The following is a 22362-nucleotide window of genomic DNA, read 5'->3' on the forward strand; positions in this document are numbered from 1 at the left end:
CCTTTCCCCTCTAGGGGGCGCTGGCTCCGATCTGGCCCCAGGGCAGGTGGCTGGCTGGCTCAGCGGGATGGGGAATAGACGGGGCCTTTCCCCTCTAGGGGGCGCTGGCTCCGATCTGTCCCCAGGGCAGGTGGCTGGCTGGCTCAGCAGGATGGGGAATAGATGGGGCCTTTCCCCTCTAGGGGGCGCTGGCTCCGATCTGGCCCCAGGGCAGGGGGCTGGCTGGCTCAGCAGGATGGGGAATAGATGGGGCCTTTCCCCTCTAGGGGGCGCTGGCTCCGATCTGGCCCCAGGGCAGGGGACTGACTGGCTCAGCAGGATGGGGAATAGGAGATGGGGCCTTTCCCCTCTAGGGGGCGCTGGCTCCGATCTGGCCCCAGGGCAGGGGGCTGACTGGCTCAGCAGGATGGGGAATGGGAGACGGGGCCTTTCCCCTCTAGGGGGCGCTGGCTCCGATCTGGCCCCAGGGCAGGGGGCTGGCTGGCTCAGCGGGATGGGGAATGGGAGACGGGGCCTTTCCCCTCTAGGGGGCGCTGGCTCCGATCTGGCCCCAGGGCAGGTGGCTGGCTGGCTCAGCGGGATGGGGAATAGACGGGGCCTTTCCCCTCTAGGGGGCGCTGGCTCCGATCTGTCCCCAGGGCAGGTGGCTGACTGGCTCAGCGGGATGGGGAATGGGAGACAGGGCCTTTCCCCTCTAGGGGGCGCTGGCTCCGATCTGGCCCCAGGGCAGGTGGCTGGCTGGCTCAGCGGGATGGGGAATAGACGGGGCCTTTCCCCTCTAGGGGGCGCTGGCTCCGATCTGTCCCCAGGGCAGGTGGCTGACTGGCTCAGCGGGATGGGGAATGGGAGACGGGGCCTTTCCCCTCTAGGGGGCGCTGGCTCCGATCTGGCCCCAGGGCAGGGGGCTGGCTGGCTCAGCGGGATGGGGAATGGGAGACGGGGCCTTTCCCCGTAGGGGGCGCTGTTGGGCAGGCACGCCATCTGGTGGAACTGGTCTAACTGGAATCAGTCACGGTTTATTCTTTCCAGGAATCCAGCCCCAGATGGCGGATGGAGGCCGGTGTCCAAGACGCCAGCTGGGCACCGGATGGGAAAGCACCTGGTAGGCAGACTGGGAGGCTGTTAGTCTGCCGTGCTATCCAGCTCCTACTTTCCATTTCACTCCGTGAACTAACTACTTACATGGCTGGGAGCCAGGACTCCTGGGTTCTCTCCCTGGCTCTGGAGGACCTGGTAGGTTAGAGCAGGGAGTCTGGACTCCTGGGTTCTTTCTGTGCCCCTCTGTCCCTGCCTCAGTTCCCCCTGCTGTATTAATAAATTAGACTGCCTCACAGACATGCCCTCAGAGCAATCCCCTCCCAGCGCTAGGCTAGAACTCAGGAGTCCTGGCTCCCAGCTCTTCTGGAGTCACCTCTCGGGGTCCATCGCGAACCGCTCACCCCAAAGGGATGAGCGCAGGGGATTGGCCTAGTGCTCCGGCCTATGGGTGTCTGCACTGCCACCTCCTGGCCACATGGCACAATGACAATCCCCTCGCACCCCTGACCCTCTACTGGACTGGTCATCCTCAGCTCAAGGCAGAAATACCTCTGGTTACTGCAGCTACCCAGGGTGGGGAATGGGACACGGGGTCTTTCCCCTCTAGGGGGTGCTGACTCTGATCCCGCCCCAGGGCAGGGGACTGGCTGGCTCAGGGGGGTGGGGAATGGGAGACGGGGCCTTTCCCCTCCAGGGGCCGCTGGCTCCCATCCTGCCCCAGGACAGAGGACTGGCTGGCTCAAGGGGGTGCGGAATGGGGACATGGGGCCTCTCCCCTCTAGGGGGCACCAGCACTAATCTAACTCCAGGTTTCGGGGGACTGGCCAGCTCGGGGAGGGGAGGAATGGGATAAGCGACCACAATGACACTGCATGCCTCTCTGTAGTGATGGGCCCTGCCGTCAGGCAACAGCGTCTGATCCTATCGCTCAATGAGCAAAGGCTCATGCTTTCCCGTCGGCAGGTCCAGTCCCGGCTCATGACCCAACAAAGGAACATGGCTACCCACCCCGGGATTGCATATCAGCAACAGACACCGTAGAAACCAGGTTCTCCAAACCACCGAGGATCCATCGACGGGCCGGCCCCAATCCCGGTCTGTGGACCGTAGGCCTGGCTGTAGATCGGCGCGGCCACGGAAGTGCTTTGAGATGACTCCTCGTTAGGTTTTTATTATTATTATTAAACATTTCTGCAGCCCCGCGGCTTTGCACGGTGCTCGTACAGAGGTCTAAAAAAAAAAAAAAAAAAAAAAAGGAAGGTTCCTGCCCCAGTAAGCTTACAATCTAAGTTCGACAAACCTAGGGCACGCTGTGGGGAGGGGGACGGGAACCGTCAATAAATATAAAGGTCAGTCATGTTATAGTATCACAAGATCTGAGAACTTCCAGGATCCATGGCCAGCTGCCGACCAGCCTTGACGCCGAGACAGCGACGGCAGAGTGACACCTCTTGGAGATCTGGTCCCTTGACCCCACTGGAGTCATGGCCGATTGGGGCCAGACCCCCAGCTGGGGTCACTCGGCTCTGGCTCCACTGGGCTCAATGGGGCCAGACCCTCAGCGGGTGTCACTGACCCCACTGGAGCTACGGCCGAGTGACCCCAGCTGGGGGTCTGGCCCCATTGACCCCACTGGAGCTACGGCCGAGTGACCCCCGCTGGGGATCTGGCCCCATTGACCTCAATGGAGCTACGGCCGAGTGACCCCCGCTGGGGATCTGGCCCCATTGACCTTAATGGAGCTACGGCCGAGTGACCCCAGCTGGGGATCTGGCCCCATTGACCTCAATGGAGCTACGGCCGAGTGACCCCCGCTGGGGATCTGGCCCCACTGACCTCAATGGAGCTACGGCCGAGTGACCCCAGCTGGGGATCTGGCCCCATTGACCTTAATGGAGCTACGGCCGAGTGACCCCAGCTGGGGATCTGCCCCATTGACTCTCTAAGAGGAAGATATTTGTTCTCATCCATTTCCCCGTTGCCATGTGGAGTCCGCGGTGTCTCAGTGCTCCAGGGACAGGATTCACCCGGGGCGCCTGACAGCCCCGTCTCCCTGATGAAACCTCTGTTCCTGTTCTGTCCTGGCAGCTGGTTCTGAAATCGGCGAATGCTGTGAACGCTGCCCCGAATGAGGGGGCGTCAGTCTATCCTGCCTCATGCGCCCCCCATGTCACGAGGCTGTCAATCCACCTCCCTCCCCTCTGAACCAAGCAGAGGCCCAGAGATGGGGAGATCTGAAGGAATGGGGTGCCCCATGACTTGGGCACTAGGAAGTGGGCAGTGGTGTTGGTTGGGATTCCTGGTGAGCTGGGATGAGGGGGGTTCCTGGGTATGAACCCCCTGGGCACCATCATTAAATGCTACAAAGGTTTGGGGAGTACCAAAATCTGTCCCCCGTCACCCAAATTTAATCCCTTAAACCTCAAACGCCCCCCGCCCCCGAACAATATTTCACACCCAGTAAACAGAGCATCAATCCAGTCGCTCCCGAGTGACCAGTAGCCCCTAGTAACTGAACCTCCAATCAACGCCTTAGCAACAATCACCCTGGTAATCAAACCACCAATCCCCTCCCTCTCTCAAGAGTGACCCATCATCCTTACTAACCAAATCAGCAATTCTCTCTCTAGCAACTAACCACCATGGGAACCAATCCACCAATCGCTGTTAGTGGTCAGTCAGCATGGTAACTGCACTACCAAGCCCCACCCTAGTGACTAATCACTGCAGTAACCAACCCACCAATCCCCTCCCTAGCGATCAACCACCGCGGTGACCAACCCACCAATCTGCTCCCTAGTTACCAGCCACCCCATGGCAACCAACCCACCAATCCCCTCCGTAGTGACCAACCACTGCGGTAACCAACCTACCAATCTCCTCCCTAGTTACCAACCACCATGGCAACCAACCCACCAATCCCCTCCGTAGTGACCAACCACTGCGGTAACCAACCCACCAATCTCCTCCCTAGTTACCAACCACCATGGCAACCAACCCACCAATCCCCTCCGTAGTGACCAACCACTGCGGTAACCAACCCACCAATCTCCTCCCTAGTTACCAACCACCATGGCAACCAACCCACCAATCCCCTCCGTAGTGACCAACCACTGCGGTAACCAACCCACCAATCCCCTCCCTAGTTACCAACCACCATGGCAACCAACCCACCAATCCCCTCCGTAGTGACCAACCACTGCGGTAACCAACCTACCAATCTTCTCCCTAGTTACCAACCACCATGGCAACCAACCCACCAATCCCCTCCGTAGTGACCAACCACTGCGGTAACCAACCTACCAATCTCCTCCCTAGTTACCAACCACCATGGCAACCAACCCACCAATCCCCTCCACAGTGACCAATCACCAGGGTAACGCACGCACTGATCCCCTCCGTAGCCACCGTGGCAACCAACCCCCCCAACAGCGACCGACCGCTCCCCAGCCCCCCCCCACCCCGCCCCCTTCACTCCACGCCCCACTGCCACCCCACTATCCGGAGGTGGCGGGCGTTGGGCCGCGGGGCCGGCGGGGGCCCGGGCAGGGCGGGCTGGCCCTCCGGGGGCGTCCCGTCGCCCGCGTGGACGCGCTGGTGGCGGATGAGGGTGGAGCTGCGTCCGAAGCTTTTGCCGCAGAGGGGGCAGCGGTAGGGGCGGGCGCCGGTGTGGGCCCGCTGGTGGACGGCCAGGTAGGAGCTGTCGCCATAGCTCTTGCCGCAGACGTTGCACTTGAAGGGCTTCTCGCCGGAGTGGATGATCTGGTGGCGGATGAGGTGGGAGCTCTCGCTGAAGCTCTTCTGGCACTGGGTGCAGCGGTAGAGTTTCTCGCCCGTGTGGGTGCGCTGGTGGCGGCCCAGGTCCGAGCGCTGCGAGAAGCTCTTCCCGCACACCCCGCAGGCGAAGGGGCGCTCGCCGGTGTGCACCCGCTGGTGCCGGATGAGGTGGGAGCTGAGCGTGAAGCGTTTCCCGCAGTCGGGGCAGTCGAAGAAGCGAGGTTCGGCCCGGGGGCTGGTGCTGACCCGCCGCCGCCGGGCGTACGGGCCCCAGCGGCCCCCCCGCTGCGGGGGCCGGCACAAGCTCTCGCAGGCTTCGGCCCAGTCGGGGCGGTTGGGGGCTTCCGGCCCTGGAGGCTCTTCCTCCTGCCGGGGAGGCTCGGCCACCTCCTCTTCCTCGTTGTCGCTCGCCGTCCCGTCACCTGCTGGGAGAGAGGCAGCAGAGTGCCAGCAGGGCTCGCTCCCACGCCGGAGAGGGGCTTCCCACCAACACCGGGCACGGGGAGAGGGCTGAGACTGAGGGGCAAGACTCCCCGCAACTATCTGTCTCTCCCCAGAAACACCCACCCACCCACACATCCCTCCCCATAAACACCCACCCACCCACCTCTCTATCCATCCCCATAAAAACACACCCACCCATCCATCCCTCCATCCATTCCCATAAACACCCACCCCTCCATCGAGCCACCCCATAAACACCCACCCATCCATCCCTCCACATAAACACCCACCTACTCATCCATCCCTCCATCCCCACAAACACCCACCCATCCCTCCATCCCCACAAACACCCACCCACCCACCTCTCTATCCATCCCCATAAAAACACACCCACCCATCCATCCCTCCATCCATCCCCCCCATAAACACCCACCCATCCATCCCTCCATCCATCCCCCCCATAAACACCCACCCACCCATCCATCCCCATAAAAACACACCCACCCATCCATTCCTCCATCCATTCCTATAAACACCCATCCATCCCTCCATCCATCCCCCCCATAAACACCCACCCTCCCATCCATCCCTCCATCCATCCCCCCCATAAACACCCACCCATCCATCCCTCCATCCATCCCCATAAACACCCACCCCCATCCCTCCACCCCATAAACACCCACCCATCCCTCCATCGATCCACCCCATAAACATGCTTTCTTCCCTCCATCCCTCCCCATAAAAACCCACCCAGCCACCCATCTGTCCCTCCATCCCTCCCCATAAACACCCACCCACTCATCCCTCCCCATAAACACTCACCCACCCACCTCTCTATCCATCCCCATAAAAACACACCCACCCATCCCTCCATCCATTCCCATAAACACCCACCCATCCCTCCATCGAGCCACCCCATAAACACCCACCCACTCATCCATCCCTCCATCCCCACAAACACCCACCCACCCCTTCATCCCCATAAACAGCCACCCACCCATCCATCTCTCTATCCATCCCAATAAAAACACACCCACCCATCCATTCCTCCATCCATTCCCATAAACACCCACCCATCCCGCCATCGAGCCACCCCATAAACACACACCCATCCATCCATCCCTCCATCCATCCCCATAAACACCCACCCCATCCCTCCACCCCATAAACACCCACCCACCCACACATCCCTCCCCATAAACACCCACCCACTCATCCATCCCCATAAACACCCACCCACCCACCTCTCTATCCATCCCCATAAAAACACACCCACCCATCCCTCCATCCATTCCCATAAACACCCACCCATCCCTCTATCCATCCCCCCCATAAACACCCACCCATCCATCCCTCCACATAAACACCCACCCACTCATCCATCCCCATAAACACCCACCTACTCATCCATCCCTCCATCCCCACTAACACCCACCCACCCATCCCTCCATCCCTCCCCATAAAAACACACCCACCCCTCCATCCCTCCCCATACACACCCACCCCTCCATCCCTCCATCCATCCCCATACACCCCCTCCATCCCCTCACACACCCCTCCTCCATCCATCCCCATACACTCATACAGGCATCCGTCCAAATGCATAACCATCCATCTCCATACAAAACTATCCCCAGACACATCCCTCCTTCATCCCCACATCTCCATCTATCCCGTTCTCCATCCCCATAAACACCCATCTATGTAAATTACCCATCACCCTGGGGTCTGAGTCTCTTGTCCCAAGGGGAGAGAAGGGGTCAGCTCTGCCCCAATGGCCCACGGAGCCCTCAGAGAAAGGCTGGGGGAGGCGAGGGGTCCAGCCAGGGTCAGGCAGGGCAGATGGAAGCCGGAAGTGACGCCTGCCATGATGACAGGACACCCGCTGGAGAAGATGAGAAAGAACTGAGGGGGGCTCTGGGCAGCTTTGCTGGGATCCCAGCTTTTCCCTTCACTCCTGGATAGTCTCCAAGCTGGTGTCACTCATTCCTTACCTGGGATCTCCTGTTCCTCGGAGCCCTGGAGATCTGGGTCGCATGGCTCCTCCTCGCGCTCCATCCAGGAGATCACAGCCGGTTTGGGAACGGGAAATCCTGCCAGCGGGGGGGGAAAGCAGGTTGTTATCTATTCATCAAAGCCCACTCTGAACGTTCATGGAGCTCGTTTAGGACAATGGAAGAAGCAGTGGCCTCTCCATGCACCAAAATCCATGGTAGGACACATGCGGGGATGTCCGCATGCAGTCAAAATATTTCATTTTAACTATATTCTTATTATCGTAATATAATATAACACAATACAATACACGCAAAATGTTTTCACTATTACTTAATAATCAAAACATTTGCTACTATATTATACTTATATTCTATTGTAGTAAGAGTCACTGACCCCGAATAGGGGAGTGGCAGGAAACAAGGTAATAATATAATATAATGAATATAAAATAAATGTAATATAATATAATATGGCTTGGGAGAATTTTTTTTTTATGATTTTGACACTGTCAATGTTTATTTTTAAACTTTTTTTAGATTTTTATCAATTGCAATTTTCACAACTGTGCAAAATTAGGGGTTTAAAGCATCCCCCCCAGTTTTCACAGTTATGGGGAATGATTGGGTGGGGGAAGTCAGACAGTCGATGCTGCAACTCAAAAAGTTAAAGCTTTATGTTTGCTAAACATAAATTGTCAATGTCATATGTCAAAATATCCAAACTAAACAGCCACTCATTCAAAAGTCTGGATTTTGCCTGTGAAGTCTTATGTTGCCTATTTGTAAATTTCGATTATTATCAATGGAAACTTTTTTTGTTGGTTTGTGTGTAGGGGAAAATCAACATTTAATGATAGAACCTGAATCCTTCCTATTAATTCATTATAATTATATTATATTATACAAAGCCAAAACAATAAAGGGAAAATGCATTTTTTTGACTTTTGTTATACACTAATTGTAACAGAGGTGAATAGAATATGAATGAATAAATATTTGGGCACCCCACTCCCCCTTTGTGATAGAAAAAGGGGAAGAAATGAGGGGAAAGGAAACTTAAAAAAAAATCCATTTTCTTTTTTCCTGTTTCGTTACAAAAAGATTATTTAAAATAAAACCCCAAATAATGGTTTTGAAAATGTTTATTTTTGAGGATTTTTTTGTATTTTCCCCATTTTTTAATTTTTCTACAATAAAAGGGGGAGAGAAGGAAAGAAAAATGGAAATTGAAAAAACAACTCCATTTACTTTTGTTTTAAAAAAAGGGGGGCTATTTTTTTTTAAACTTAAAATTTTCCATGAGGATTCTTTGGTATTTTCCCATTTCCCCTCTTATTTTACTGCAGATAAAAGGGGAGGAAGTGGAGGATGAGGGAGGAAACTAGAAAACCCATGTCATTTTCTAAATTAATCACAAAAAAAACCCACCAAATTTTTTAAAAAATTAATCAATTTTGAAACGTTGTTTTTTTAAAATTTGAGGGATTTTCCCTTTCATTTGTTTTGCCACAGCAAAGGGGGAGGAACTGGAGAAAAGAAACTTGAAAACCAGCGCAGATCTTTTAATTTTCCACTTTTTGTTTTTTAAAGAGCGCTTTTTTTCAACCCACACATTTTCCGTGCACCTTTTTGGGGTTGAAAATGTTCATTTGCTAAACTTTTCCTTTTTTTCCCCACCTTTTTCAATTTTCCACAGACAAAGGGGTTGGACAGGAAACTTGAAAACCTGATGCCATTTAAATGTTTTCAGTTTTGTTTGAAACAAAAAAGAGGTGTTTTCAATTTCCATTAACCTTTCCAATTACAAAATGAGACGGTGTCTTTTACTGGACCAGCTTCTGCTGGGGAGAGAGACAAGCTCAGAGCCACACAGGGCTCTTCTTCAGGTCTTCTTTGACCTAGCTACAACACTGCATGCAATTGTGAAACGTTCACTTCTCCATACTTTGGGGTTTTTCCCTTGTCCCCTCCCCTTTTGCTGCACAAAAAGGGGAAGAAATAGAAAAAAGGAAAGTTGGGGAAAAAAATAATTTGCCACTTTTTTGAAAATCGCAGAATTAAAAAAAAAAAAAAAACAATGAAATTTTTTTCCATGAACGTTTTCTGAGTGGAAAATTGTTCGTTGTTTAAAATGTTTTTTCCCCCCCATTTTCATTTCCGACTTAAAAAAAACGCACCAGCAGTAAAAGAAAATCTCAGTGACATTTTTCTATTTTGAAAATTGTTCATTGATGACATTTTCCCCCCTTGTTCTTCTGTCGCCAGCAATGGGAAACTGCAAAAACCACCTCCATTGTTCATTTCCCACTTCTGTCAGAAAACCCCCCAAACAAATTGGTGTTTTTTGAAGAAAACCAAATATTTTGTCATTTTTTTTTTTTTTAAATACGGCCATTTTCCAGTAAATCCGTCACTCCAGACATTTCTGCCAGCTCCAGCCCCAAAGGTGTTATCGGGCAGAGAGGAAGGGTGGCCCCGTGGTTACAGGGGGCTAGCCAGAAAACCTGGGCTCAATTCCCTGCTCTGCCACACATTTCCTAGATGACCATGGGCAAGTCATTTAGCTGCTCTGTGCCTCAGTTTCCTCATCTGTACAAGGGGGCTAAAAGCCCAGCCTCACAGTGCTGTTGTGAGACTAAATGCGCTAGAGAGTGTGAGGTGCCCAGATGCTACAGTGCTGGAACCAGATAGATCTTGACTGTACTTCGTTGGACAGTTATCAGGCCCGTAGCGAGCATGCGTTGGCATGTCCGTGCACGGTGTCTGCACGTGTCCACGGAGAGGCGCGTCACTGCCACGCTCAGTCGCATCAGCAGCAATGCCTTCTGGGGAGATGCCTCCCAGAGTTTCCTGCGCCGCTCTGAAAGGCATCGGGGTGATCAAAGGCGGTCCCGTGGGGCATTGTGGGAGGAGTGGGGCAGGACCCCAAGGGAATTGTGGGAGGAGCGGGTGGGCAGGGAACTGTGAGAAGGGGGAGACCCAGATGCATTGTGGAAAGGGGGAGCCAAGGGGCCCTGTGGGAAGAGCAGGGTGGGACCCCAGGGTCACTGTGGGAAGGGGAGAGCCCAGAGGCTCTGTGGGGGAAGCAGGGGGGGAGCTCAGGGGCATTGTGGGAAGGGAGGAGCCCAGAGACACTGTGGGAAGGGGAGAGCGGGGGGAGCCCAGGGACAGAATGGGAAATGGGGGGAGCCCAGGGGCATTGTGGGAAGGGGGGAGCAGGGCGGGAGCCCAGGGGCGCTGTGGGAAATGGGGAGCCCAGGGGCACTGTGCGGGGAGCAGGGCGGGAGGAGACGGCCGAGGAGCCGCATCAGGTCACGGGAAGGGGACGTGGGGTCACAGCCTCTCTGCCTGCGGTCCTGGGGTGCCGATGCCGCCCCTCACCCAGTGAAATGGCGTCCCCATAGTTCTCCTGCATGACGTCCCGGTAGAGCTCCCTCTGCCTCTCATCCAGCAGAGCCCACTCCTCCATCGCAGCCCCCCGCACCTGCAAGGAGAGACGCACCCAGGGTCAGGGCCCCTGATTTCCCCTGGCTGGGCAGCACCGAACATCCAGGGGGCAGGGAGCCAGAGCGGGAGGGGCTCCCTGCAAACGGGCTGTGCATAGTGGGGGGAGTAATAGCTGGATGAAAAGAATGGGGAGGCCGGGGGGGGAAAGAGCAGTAGATGGAGGGGGACGGGGAGTCATGCCCCGAGGGGCGGGTGGGCAGGGAGGACACCAATGGTGTGAATAGGGGCAGAAAGGCCCAGCATGTCCAGTGCAACACCGAGTGGGGGGCGACACCAGGAACCTCCCAGCATTGGCCCTGATTGAGTTGGGGCGACTGTGCACCCCCAGAGCTAGTTGGGGGGGGCAGCGGCACAGACCCCCCCCCGTGCACCCGCAGACCTGGCTGGGGGGGCCAGCTGTACAGACCCCCCCCGTGCACCCCGAGAGCTGGCTGGGGAGGGGCAGCGGCACAGACCCCCCCCGTGCACCCGCAGACCTGGCTGGGGGGGGCCAGCTGTACAGACCCCCCCCGTGCACCCCCAGAGCTGGCTGGGGAGGGCAGCGGCACAGACCCCCCCCGTGCACCCGCAGACCTGGCTGGGGGGGGCCAGCTGTACAGACCCCCCCCCGTGCACCCCGAGAGCTGGCTGGGGAGGGCAGCGGCACAGACCCCCCCCGTGCACCCCCAGAGCTGGCTGGGCGGGGAGGGGGGGCCCTGCCGGGCTCAGCTGCACAGAGCCCCCCCCTCGCAGTACAGATTTCCCGGTCCGGCCACCTCAACAAAGGGACCATCCTGGAAAACCCTGGCCAGGCGGCCACCCTAGCTAACCCCCCCCCCCGCCCCATGCACCCCCAGAGCCGGCTGCACCCCCCCCCCCCCAGCTGATCCCCCTTCGGCCACTTCCCACAGCTGCCGTTTCCTGCCTCTCTGCCCTCCCCTCGGGCCCCCGCCCCCCGGCCGCCCCCGACTCACCCCGGCTCCCTGTGCAATCCCCCCCCCCCGCGCCGACGCCGGGGGGGATCTCGGCGCCGGGGACTGGGCCCCCCCCTGCCCCCGCCCCGCGGCCGGGCGACGCGCCGCCGAGCAGGCCGGGAACAGGAAGTCGCCTTCGCCCTTCGCGTCCCCCCGGCCCGGGGCTCCCGGCCCTGCGCGGCGCCCGCCCGCCCTTCCGCCCGCCCCAGAGCCGCCGCCGCCGCCCCCCGGAGCCGCCCGCCCCAGAGCCGCCCCCCGCCGCCCGCTCCAGAGCCGCCCCCCCCCCGCCGCCGGCCCCAGAGCCGCCCCCCCCCCCCCGCCGCCGGCCCCAGAGCCGCCGCCGCCGCCCCCCGGAGCCGCCCGCCCCAGAGCCGCCGCCGCCGCCCCCCGGAGCCGCCCCCCCCCGCCGCCGGCCCCAGAGCCGCCCCCCCCCCCCCCCGCCGCCGGCCCCAGAGCCGCCCGCCCCAGAGCCGCCCCCCCCCCCGCCGCCCGCTCCAGAGCCGCCCCCCCCCCGCCGCCGGCCCCAGAGCCGCCCCCCCCCCCCCCGCCGCCCGCCCCAGAGCCGCCGCCGCCGCCCCCCGGAGCCGCCCCCCCCCGCCGCCGGCCCCAGAGCCGCCCCCCCCCCCCCGCCGCCGGCCCCAGAGCCGCCCGCCCCAGAGCCGCCCCCCCCCCCCGCCGCCCGCTCCAGAGCCGCCCCCCCCCCGCCGCCGGCCCCAGAGCCGCCCCCCCCCCCCCCGCCGCCCGCCCCAGAGCCGCCGCCGCCGCCGCCGGCCCCAGAGCCGCCCCCCCCCCGCCGCCGCCGGCCAGAGGCGCCAGGCTCGCCCGTGTGGCTGCCAAGGAGGCACCGAGCGAACCAGCCGGCCGGGGCTTCCTCTGTGCCAGGTCCGAGCCCGGCGCCCCTGGGCCCGGCAGGTCCGAGCCCGGCACTCCTGGGCCCGGCAGGTCCGAGCCCGGCGCCCCTGGGCCCGGCAGGTCCGAGCCCGGCGCCCCTGGGCTCGCTGCATCAGTTATGAATGTAAAAAAATTGCTTTTGCCCCAGCACCGTTTTCATTACAGATTCAGCCCTGTGTCTACCCATCTCCATGTGTACCCCCATCTGTCCATCCATCCCCCTGCACCCCGTGGATACGCCTGTCTATCCATCCATCCATCCCCAGATCCCCATACGCACCCCTGTATGTCTGTCCATCCCCACACTCCCCGTCTATAGATCTCTCTCTCCATCCCCATGTGCACCCCCATCTATCCCAATATGCCCCCCTTGTCTCGCCATCCATCCCTTTACACACCCTTATATGTCCAGCTATCCTTCCTCATATACACACCCCTCTATCTATCCATCCCCACACACACTGTCTATTTATATATCTATTTCTCCATCCCCATACACACACCCTGTCTGTCTATCCCCATATGCATCTCTTATCTATACATCCATCCCTTTATGCACTGTTCTTTATCTATCCATCCCGCCTCATATATACAACCTTCTATCTACCCCATACACATCTAATCTAATCTAATCTATCTCCATACACTGCTCTCATCTAATTTATCTATCTGCATACGCCCCCTTGAGCTATCTATCCCCATACACCCCCTCTATCTACCTGACCGCATACACCCCATCTAATCTAATCTATCTATCCCCATACACTACACTGTATCTATCCCTACATCCACATATGTAGCCCCCATCTATGTGTCAGTCTGTCTACTTAACCCCACCCACACCCTCTAACTATCTATCCATCCATCTTGGGAAAATAAAATCCCTCCGGGTCAATTGAAAAGGTTCCCTTGCTCTGCAATCTAAGTGTTGCATTCCAGTGTTGCCATTTTTATGAGATTGCGTTATAATTTGTAAATGTCATAAACAGAAAACATCCTTTGGAAAGGGGAAACCAAGGTGTTTCATATTGAAATGCTATTCCCCCCCGCAAAAAAAACCCCGACATTTCATCGCAAGAGACAATGGTGTTGCTACAGCTTCAAAACTCACAAGTGGGGCCTCACAAAATCACAAGATTGGCTTAAAAATCAGGAGGGTGCTTTTCATTTGGCTACATTTAGGGTCACACTTGGGTCATGTTTTGAACCTTTTCCCCGCATCCATGAGACCTAAACATTTATTTTCCAAATGGAAGCTGATTTCACGTGACTCCAGGAGCTGCGGGCTTTAAGGAAAATATACATCAGTGGAGTGAGGATTGGATGCTGATCTCGGTGACCCCGGTCTGAATCCGAAGTGATCCCACTGACGCCAGTGGAGTGAAGGCTGGACTCTGATCTCAGTGACTCTGGTGTGAATCCAGAATGACTCCACTGGCGCAAGAGAATAAGGGCTGGATTCTGATCTCAGTGACCCCGGTGTGAATCTGGAGTGACTCCATTGACACCAATGGAGCGAAGGTTGGATTCTGATTTCAGTGACCCCAGTGTGAATCCAGAATCACACTCCACCCCTCTTAGAACTGTATTGACCCCATTCCTGTCACTCTGGGCTTGGGAGGTACCATTCTCGTGGGCGGGGGTGGGAAATTATCCCCAATCTCAAGGGATTAAACTCCCTTCCCAGATTAAAAAGGGGCCTGTAATGGGAAGGATTTTTATTTTTAATTTCCTGATAGGAAAAAAAAAATCCAATCTGGCTTCCCCAGAAATTTTAACCTCCCCCCTCCCGAAAGTGTAATGGTTCCTTCCAGGGGTCAGAGAGTCTCCCAGCTGATGGGATGAACCATTTCACTGATGAGGGGGAGCAGGGGTAAAATGCCAAAGGTTCAAATTTGACCCGTTTCATTTTCATTTCTCCATATCTGAAAAATTAGACCCTTTTAATGTTTTTGTTCTTTTTAGTAAAAGGGGGATTTTTTTAAATCAAAGTGCCAGTAGTGGGGATTTGCATCAGCACACGACTATCTTCCCCCACCCCTGTGAAAATGGAACATTCCAAAGTGTCAGTTAGGGCAGTTGCCCCGTTCCCCTTCCCACTGACAATGGAACCTTCCAAAAGTGGCAGTTGGCCAGATACCCTTCTCAGTGAGAATGGAACCTTCCAAAGGGTCTGTTATGGCAGTTGGGCAGGCCCCTCCCCCTAGGGTTAGGCCACGCCCCTGACGTGTTTGACAGGATCGGACCCCATCCACACTCGGCACTAAGTGGGGTTTATAAGACATGCCAGAAAGCCCCTACACACCTCAATCTAGACAAGGCCTTAGGGGCCAGTTATGGGGCCACTGTCCCATAGCAGAGGCCCCACCCAATAGCAGACGCTACTGGGCTGCCCTGGAGCATGGGACAGGGCATAGGACCCCACCCCCTATGGAAAGCAGGGCGAGATCTCCCACGAGACACTGCAGCAGCCTTTCCAAATTGAAATATTTCCGTCTCCAGCTGAAGTTATTCAGTATTCATATTCCACTGGAGAAAGCAAACATTTTCCTCTCCCTAAAACCCCATATTTCAACTAGCTCCAATTCCTACATTTTCACCAAATTTTTTTCTCCCATCGATATGTCAGGCCTTTGCCTCATATAGGGCTTTGCACGTCAAAATTGACCAGTTTTAAGGAGTCGAACTAAAAACCACTCGGTTTTCCCTTTATAATAAAGGTTCCATTTATTAATAAACGATCGGATCTCTGTTTAGATCAGTAGCTCATTGATTGTTACACAGTCCTGACAGGCCAATAACCGTGGCTTATAACCATCTACAACATGTGGTGCTCATGTCAGTAACATCCTTATAACGTGCACAGGTCATTCGTTAGCCCTTTGTAATATCAACCACGACCCTAATTTCTCCTCTTAGTTAAGTTTCTCTTTACAGTATCCAGAAACCAACTATTTCTTATAGTATTGGCGAGGCTATAAGGTCCAGTCCTCCAGCCAACCATAGAGTCAAAGAGGAGAAGAGTGGCTAGACAAGACCTGAAGAAGACTCACCATGGAGTTGCGGTGTGACCTATGGAAGAACCCACCAATGGCATCTTTGTCTGTTCAAAGGGATCTCTTTCCTCTGAAGCCGAGGAAGGACCCTCTCACAGCCATTGAGCACATTAATATGACACAACTATAGAATGACCATTTTGGGTCATCAGCGGGGTTCGAACATTGGGTCTTCCAGTGATAAAAGCACGATCCTTTACTTCACAAACTGAACAAGTTAACTCCATCCACCAGCAGCTGTAATAGGCTTCAGAGTAACAGCCGTGTTAGTCTGTATTCGCAAAAAGAAAAGGAGGACTTGTGGCACCTTAGAGACTAACCAATTTATTTGAGCATAAGCTTTCATGAGCTACAGCTCACTTCATCGGATGCATCGGATGAAGTGAGCTGTAGCTCACGAAAGCTTATGCTTAGTCTCTAGTTAGTCTTATGTTAGTCTCTAAGGTGCCACAAGTACTCCTTTTCTTTTTGTAATAGGCTTGTATCCTATTTTTGGACCAGCCATGAGAGGGGAACAAGAACACGCACAATCTCCATCTATACTGTTCAAGAAGAAATTCTCTAGAAGTCCGCATTCCCCACGAAAGAGGTTCATTAGACCCGAGACCTCGTTAATATAACGAGGCATTTTCGTGGATCTCATCCGACCACATGGCAAGTTAGCCACAGGCTAAGCCTACAGGGGGTGACTTCCTGTGAGCAAGATACAAAGGGGGTGTGTGATTTCCTGTGAGCAAGACCCACCCTACAGGGGGGCAACTTCTTGTCAGAGAGACCTGGATGCGGGGGTGACTTCCTGAAAGTGATCCCACCTCAGGGGTGCAACTTCCTGTGGGCAAGACCCATGCTAGAGGGGGTGACTTCCTGTCAGTGATGCCCTACCCAATGGGACAACTTCCTGGGAGTGAGGCTCGCTAGATGGATCGACTTCCTATAAGCCAGACCATGTCCTAGTGGGGCGACTTCCTGTGAGCAAGACCTGCCTAGCGGCACAGCTTCCTATGAGCCAGAGCTGCCCCAGAGGGAGCGACTTCCTGCAGGCCAGTCCCCCGCATCCCTCCCTAGTCCCGTCTCTTCTTGTGGGTCTTCTGGTGCTGGGTGAAGGCAGAGCTCTGGACGAAACACCGGCCGCACTGGCCACACTGGTAGGGCCGTTCACCGGTGTGGATGCGCCGGTGAGCCGCCAGGTTGGAGTTCTGGCTGAATCCCCGGCCGCAGTCGGGGCAGCGGTAAGGCCGCTCGCCGGTGTGGGTGCGCCGGTGCTGGGCATAGGTGGAGCGCTGGGAGAAGCACCTCCCGCACTGGGCACACTGGTACGGCCGCTCGCCGGTGTGAGTGCGCCGGTGGGCAGCCAGGTGAGCCTGGCGGATGAAGCTACGCCCGCAGTCCCCACACCGGAAAGGCTTTTCTCCGGTATGGGTGGTCTGGTGGGTGATGAGGTTGGAGGTCTGGCTGAAGGTTTTGCCACACACTGGGCAGCGGTAACGCTTTTCGCCGGTGTGGACCCGCCGGTGCTTGACCAGGTAGGAGCCGTCGTTGAAGCCTTTGCCGCACTCCTCGCACCGGAAGGGCCGCTCGCCGGTGTGGATGCGCTGGTGCTGGGCCAGCTTGGTGCTCTGCCCGAAGGCTTTGCCGCACTGCCCGCAGGTGTAGGGCCGATGCCCGGCATGGCCCTGCTGGTGCTCGGCCAGCGCCGCCCGCTCCAAGAAGCCCCGCCCGCAGTCATAGCAGCGGTAGTGGCGCTCGCCGGTGTGGGTGCGCCGGTGGGCCGCCAGGTTGGAGCTCTGGCTGAAGCCGCGCCCGCAGTCCGGGCAGACGAACGGCTTCTCGCCCGTGTGGGTGCGCTGGTGGGTGCTCAGGTTGGAGCTCTGGCTGAAGCTCTTGCCGCAGTCCGGGCAGACGAAAGGTCTCTCGCCGCGGTGGATGCGTCGGTGCTGGGCCAGCGCTGAGCTCCAGGTGAAGCCTTTGCCGCACTCGGGGCATTTGTAAGGCTTTTCGCCCGTGTGCGACACCTGGTGCTGGATGAGGTGGGAGCTCTGCCCGAAGCTTTTATCGCACACCGAGCACTTGTAAGGTTTCTCCGGGGCCGGGGCAGGGAGGCTGCCCTGCTGGGCTGGCTTCTCCTGGCTCCTCCCTGGAGGGTCCCCCCGCTGCTGCATGCCCACCCCTTCCCACCCTCCAGAGAACGTCCCCCGCAGATCCGCTTGGGGAACATCCTCTTCGGCTCCTCCTGAGGGCCTCCCATGCAGATCCACCCGGGGAACCTCCCCTACAGAGCCTCTTGAGGGTATCCCACACAGGTTGATATGGGGAACATCTCCTTCGGATCCTCCAGAGAACATCTCACACAGATCCAGTTGGGGAACGTCTCTTTCAGACCCTCCAGAGACCGTCCGAAGCAGATCCGCTTGGGGAACGGTTTCTTCAGGTCCTCCAGACAGCACCTCACCCAGCTCTACTTGGGGGACGTCCGCTATCGATAAGAGCTGGTGCAGTTCAGCCTTCTCCAGATCTTTCTGCACTGGATCCCATCCCAGGCTTTCACCATCACCTGCTGGAACAGAGAGAAGGAACCCAGATGGGCTTTCTGAACTGGGGCAGAGAAGAAAAGGGGGTACCCAAAATCCCTGTCCCTGACCAGTCCTGCCCCAAAATCCAATCTGAGCACTGGGGGGGTCTGCTCTACAGATCTCCACCTATAGAAGACCGCCCCCTGCTGGGGAGACCCCAACCACCACACCCCCAGTTTCTTACCCATTCCCTGCTGGAACTCCGGCTCCTCTTTCAGAGCCCAGCCCAGTGGGCATGCAGCCTCGGGGTAGGGACTCAGAGCCAGCACCCCCTGCTGGGCTTCCCCGGTGGCACTGGGCTCTTCTCCCTCCACCTTGATGCTCACCGCCTCCCAGCGCTGCAGGGAGGGCTCCATGGCTCCGGGGGTCGTCCATAGGCCAACGCCGACCTGAGGACAACCCAAAAGCACCCGTGAGCACAGAGCCAGAGCGAAGAGGGCTCAATCAAACAGGCGCTGCGGGACTGAGTGTTTCTGGGGCAGGAGGCAGAGCCCAGGGGCAAGCCCCCTGCTACTCCAGCCGTGGGCTCCACCTCCACCCTCGCTCTGCCCCACAGTGCAATCTCCCCTATAGTCATTTACACCGAAGGGCGTCCAAGTGCAGCGTTTCTCAAATGCAGCCGCCTGCGGCCACCAGGAGCTTTTCTTGCAGCCACAGCCTCCAGGGTGGTGATTGGGGGGCGGGGGGAGGACAGCAGCAGCCCCTCCCCGGGGCCTCCAGTATGGATTGGGGCCCTCTCTTCTGGAGCCACAAATGCCGGAGGAGCAGACGGCTAGAGTGAGTTCCCCAGCTTCCTGGGGCAGTGGGGTTCAGGCTTCCAGCTTCAGTCTGGGGCTTCGGGCTCACCAGCCCCGGTCCCCACTGCCCACCCCGGTCCCTCGCCCATCCAGCCCATCACCCACTGCCCACCCCGGCCCCTCGTCCATCCACCCCATCACCCCCGGTCCCCGCTGCCCACCCCAGCCCCTCACCCATCCACCCCATCACCCCCGGTCCCCGCTGCCCACCCCGGCCCCTCGCCCATCCACCCCATCACCCCCGGTCCCCACTGTCCACCCCGGCCCCTCGTCCATCCACCCCATCACCTCCGGTCCCCGCTGCCCACCCCAGCCCCTCGCCCATCCACCCCATCACCCCCGGTCCCCGCTGCCCACCCCGGCCCCTCTCCCATCCACCCCATCACCCCGGTCTCCCTTCCAAGGTGTGATTTGTCCCCCGGCTTGCGGGGGCTGAGAAAGTCTGCTGTGAAAGGTGATTATTTGTACGTTTTGTTAATATCCCTTTTCACTGCCTCCCAGCTCGCAAGTCCGGTGCTGTGCAAAGTGATATTAAGAAACACAGCTATCACGATTCACAGCCCCAGACTTACTAGCTAACAAATCTAAAAAAAAAACTAAAAAAAAAAAAACCCAATCCAAAAAGCAAAAGAAACAACAACCAAAAGACGACATGCAAAGCACCCGATTTGCGTTTCTATTCTGTTTAGATCAGGGGTTCTCAAACTGGGGGTCGGGACCCCTCAGGGGGTCGCAAGGTTATTACAGGGGGGGTCGCGAGCTGTCAGCCTCCACCCCAAACCCCACTTCGCCTCCAGCCTTTAAAATGGCGTTAAATATATAAAAAAGTGTTTTTAATGTATAAGGGGGGGTCGCACTCAGAGGCTTGCTGTGTGAAAGGGGTCCGCAGGACAAAAGTTTGAGAACCGCTGGCTTAGATCCAGTAAAGAAGAGAGACAACTGGACGTTATTTTTATTATTGAGTCTGAAAAAAAAACAAAAAACCACCCCACCCGTACCTAGCTCAATTGTAATGGTCTGGACGTGGCTACGGGCAGATGTATTTGATTCTCCGAAAGCGAATTCAGTATTTTAGGACAAATTGTCCTCGCCGGCCACCAAAACCAGAGGTGTGGGAACCCCTATCCTAGTGCATCCCCACCAGTTCACGCCCAGGAAAATCCCACGTTGCAGCCAGTGGGCTCAGATGCACGGTCCCCCCCCGCTCCCCGTGCACCCCCAGAGCTGGGGGGACGGGACCCTGCACCACCCGCTTCCCCGTGCGCCCCCGGAGCGGGCTGGGCGGCGGGGGAGGGGGGACCCTGCTGGGCTCAGTTCCCTCCCTGGTTCCCAGGAGGCCCCGACTCACCGGAGCGGGGAGGGGGGAACGATTTTCCCCACCCCAGGGGAGCCCGATCCGGCCCCCGGGGCCCAGGGAGCCCGCCGCCGAGCCCAGGGGCTGGGGTGGGGGGCGGGCTCGAGGAGCTGGGAACAGGAAGGTCCCTTTGCTCGCCTGTCCCCTCTTCCTTCCTGGCTGAGAAGCCCAGGAGGTGGAGCCGTCTCGTTGGAACGCGTTCGCTGCAGCAGGGGGCGAGCTGTGGGCTGCGGCTCGCCACGTGGTGGCAGCAGTGGGATACGCCGGGCGATAAGAGGCCCTGGGTCCCATTCCCTGCCCACGCTGAGCCAGCCAGTCCCCAGCCCGGGGGCAGGATCGGACCCCCCGCCCCCTGGAGGGGAAAGGCCCTTTGTCCCATTCCCCACCCCTCTGAGCCAGCCAGTCCTCTGCCCCCAGATATGCCTCTGAGCAGGGTCATGAGCGAAGTGATGTGGCGGAAATAGTCCCCAAGGTCTCGGCGCAGTGGAGACGGAATTTTTTTTTTTTTAACTAGGTGTATTACTGTCCTAGCTAGAGACCCCAGCTGAGATTGGGCCCCCGCCGTGTCAGGTGCTGCACAGAACTCAGCTGAGAGCAGGGTCCTCCTGGTTGTGCCCGGTGCTGACGGCTAGCGGGGGCCCCATTGTGCCAGATGCTGCACAGACCCCACCCGTGATCCGGGCCATAGGCGCCAACTTCTGCTCCCGCTGGTGGGTGCTCGACCCCCTTGTGCCCCCCGGACCCGCCTTTGCCCCACCCCCTCCCACCCCTTCCCCAAAGCCCCTGCCCCTATTCCGAGTCCTTCCCCAAATCCCCACCCAGCCCGGCCTCTTCCCCGCCTCCTCCCCTAAGCGCGCCACATTCCCGCCCCTCCCGCTTCCTCGCGGCACGCCCCCAAACAGCGGGGAGCTTGGCTGTGGATTTTTCCCCATGGGCGCTCCAGCCCCAGAGCACCCACAGAGTGCTCTGCTCATGGCCCCTTTGTGCCAGGCGCTGCACAAACACACAGAGAGGGAGAGACCGGCCCCGTTTTTCAACTGGGTAAACTGAGGCCCAAAGGAAAGCAATGACTTACCAGAAGTCTCACAGGGTGTCTCTGGGAGAGCTGGGGCTAGAACCCAGGAGTTAGTCCCAGCCCCCACTTCTCTAACCCACTCGACCCCGCTCCTTTCCCACAGCGAGGGATAGAACCCAGGAGTCCTGGCTCCCAGCCCAAACTTCTCGAACCCGCTAGACCCCGCTCCTTTCCCACAGCGAGGGATAGAACCCAGGAGTCCTGGCTCCCAGCCCAAACTTCTCGAACCCACTAGACCCCGCTCCTTTCCCACAGGGAGGGATAGAACCCAGGAGTCCTGGCTCCCAGCCCAAACTTCTCGAACACGCTAGACCCCGCTCCTTTCCCACAGTGAGGGATAAAACCCAGGAGTCTTGGCTCCCAGCCCAAACTTCTCGAACCCGCTAGACCCCGCTCCTTTCCCACAGCGAGGGATAGAACCCAGGAGTCCTGGCTCCCAACCCAAACTTCTCGAACCCGCTAGACCCCGCTCCTTTCCCACAGCGAGGGATAGAACCCAGGAGTCCTGGCTCCCAGCCCAAACTTCTCAAACCCGCTAGACCCCGCTCCTTTCCCACAGCCAGGGATAAAACCCAGGAGTCCTGGCTCCCAGCCCAAACTTCTCAAACCCGCTAGACCCCGCTCCTTTCCCACAGCGAGGGATAGAACCCAGGAGTCCTGGCTCCCAGCCCAAATCAAAATGCCGGAAAAGAAAATCTTTTTGGATCAAACAACATGTTTTGTTTGACCCAAAATGAAAAATTTGGGGCATTATTTAATGTGTTTTTTACTCAAAAAAAAAAAGGCAAGAAAATTTAGAATTGAAAAGACATTTTGAATTAAAAAATCTAAACATTTTGGGGTTTTGGGAATTTTTTTTAGGGTTCCCCCCTCCCCCCAAAAGAAGTTGGTGAAACGGATGCA

The 22362-nt window shown here is 57.3% G+C and overlaps 1 protein-coding gene across 1 annotated transcript in view; it reads right to left on the bottom strand.

The window, feature by feature from the left end:
- Positions 1-2189: 2189 nt before the first annotated feature.
- The window catches only part of LOC125637840 (uncharacterized), a 29019-nt gene continuing 8846 nt past the window's right edge, over positions 2190-22362 (bottom strand). The window contains exons 7-13 of the mRNA XM_075129055.1: positions 20379-20687; positions 18418-18622; positions 16727-18217; positions 11717-11889; positions 10638-10740; positions 7254-7352; positions 2190-5240 (exon numbers count right to left, since the gene is read on the bottom strand). Of these exons, the coding sequence (XP_074985156.1) occupies positions 4510-5240; positions 7254-7352; positions 10638-10740; positions 11717-11889; positions 16727-18217; positions 18418-18622; positions 20379-20687 (3111 nt within the window). The 3' untranslated portion in view covers positions 2190-4509. The remainder of the gene's footprint in view (positions 5241-7253; positions 7353-10637; positions 10741-11716; positions 11890-16726; positions 18218-18417; positions 18623-20378; positions 20688-22362) is intronic.

The sequence above is a fragment of the Caretta caretta genome, chromosome 6, assembly GCF_965140235.1.
Source record: "Caretta caretta isolate rCarCar2 chromosome 6, rCarCar1.hap1, whole genome shotgun sequence".
NCBI classification, from domain to species: domain Eukaryota; kingdom Metazoa; phylum Chordata; order Testudines; family Cheloniidae; genus Caretta; species Caretta caretta.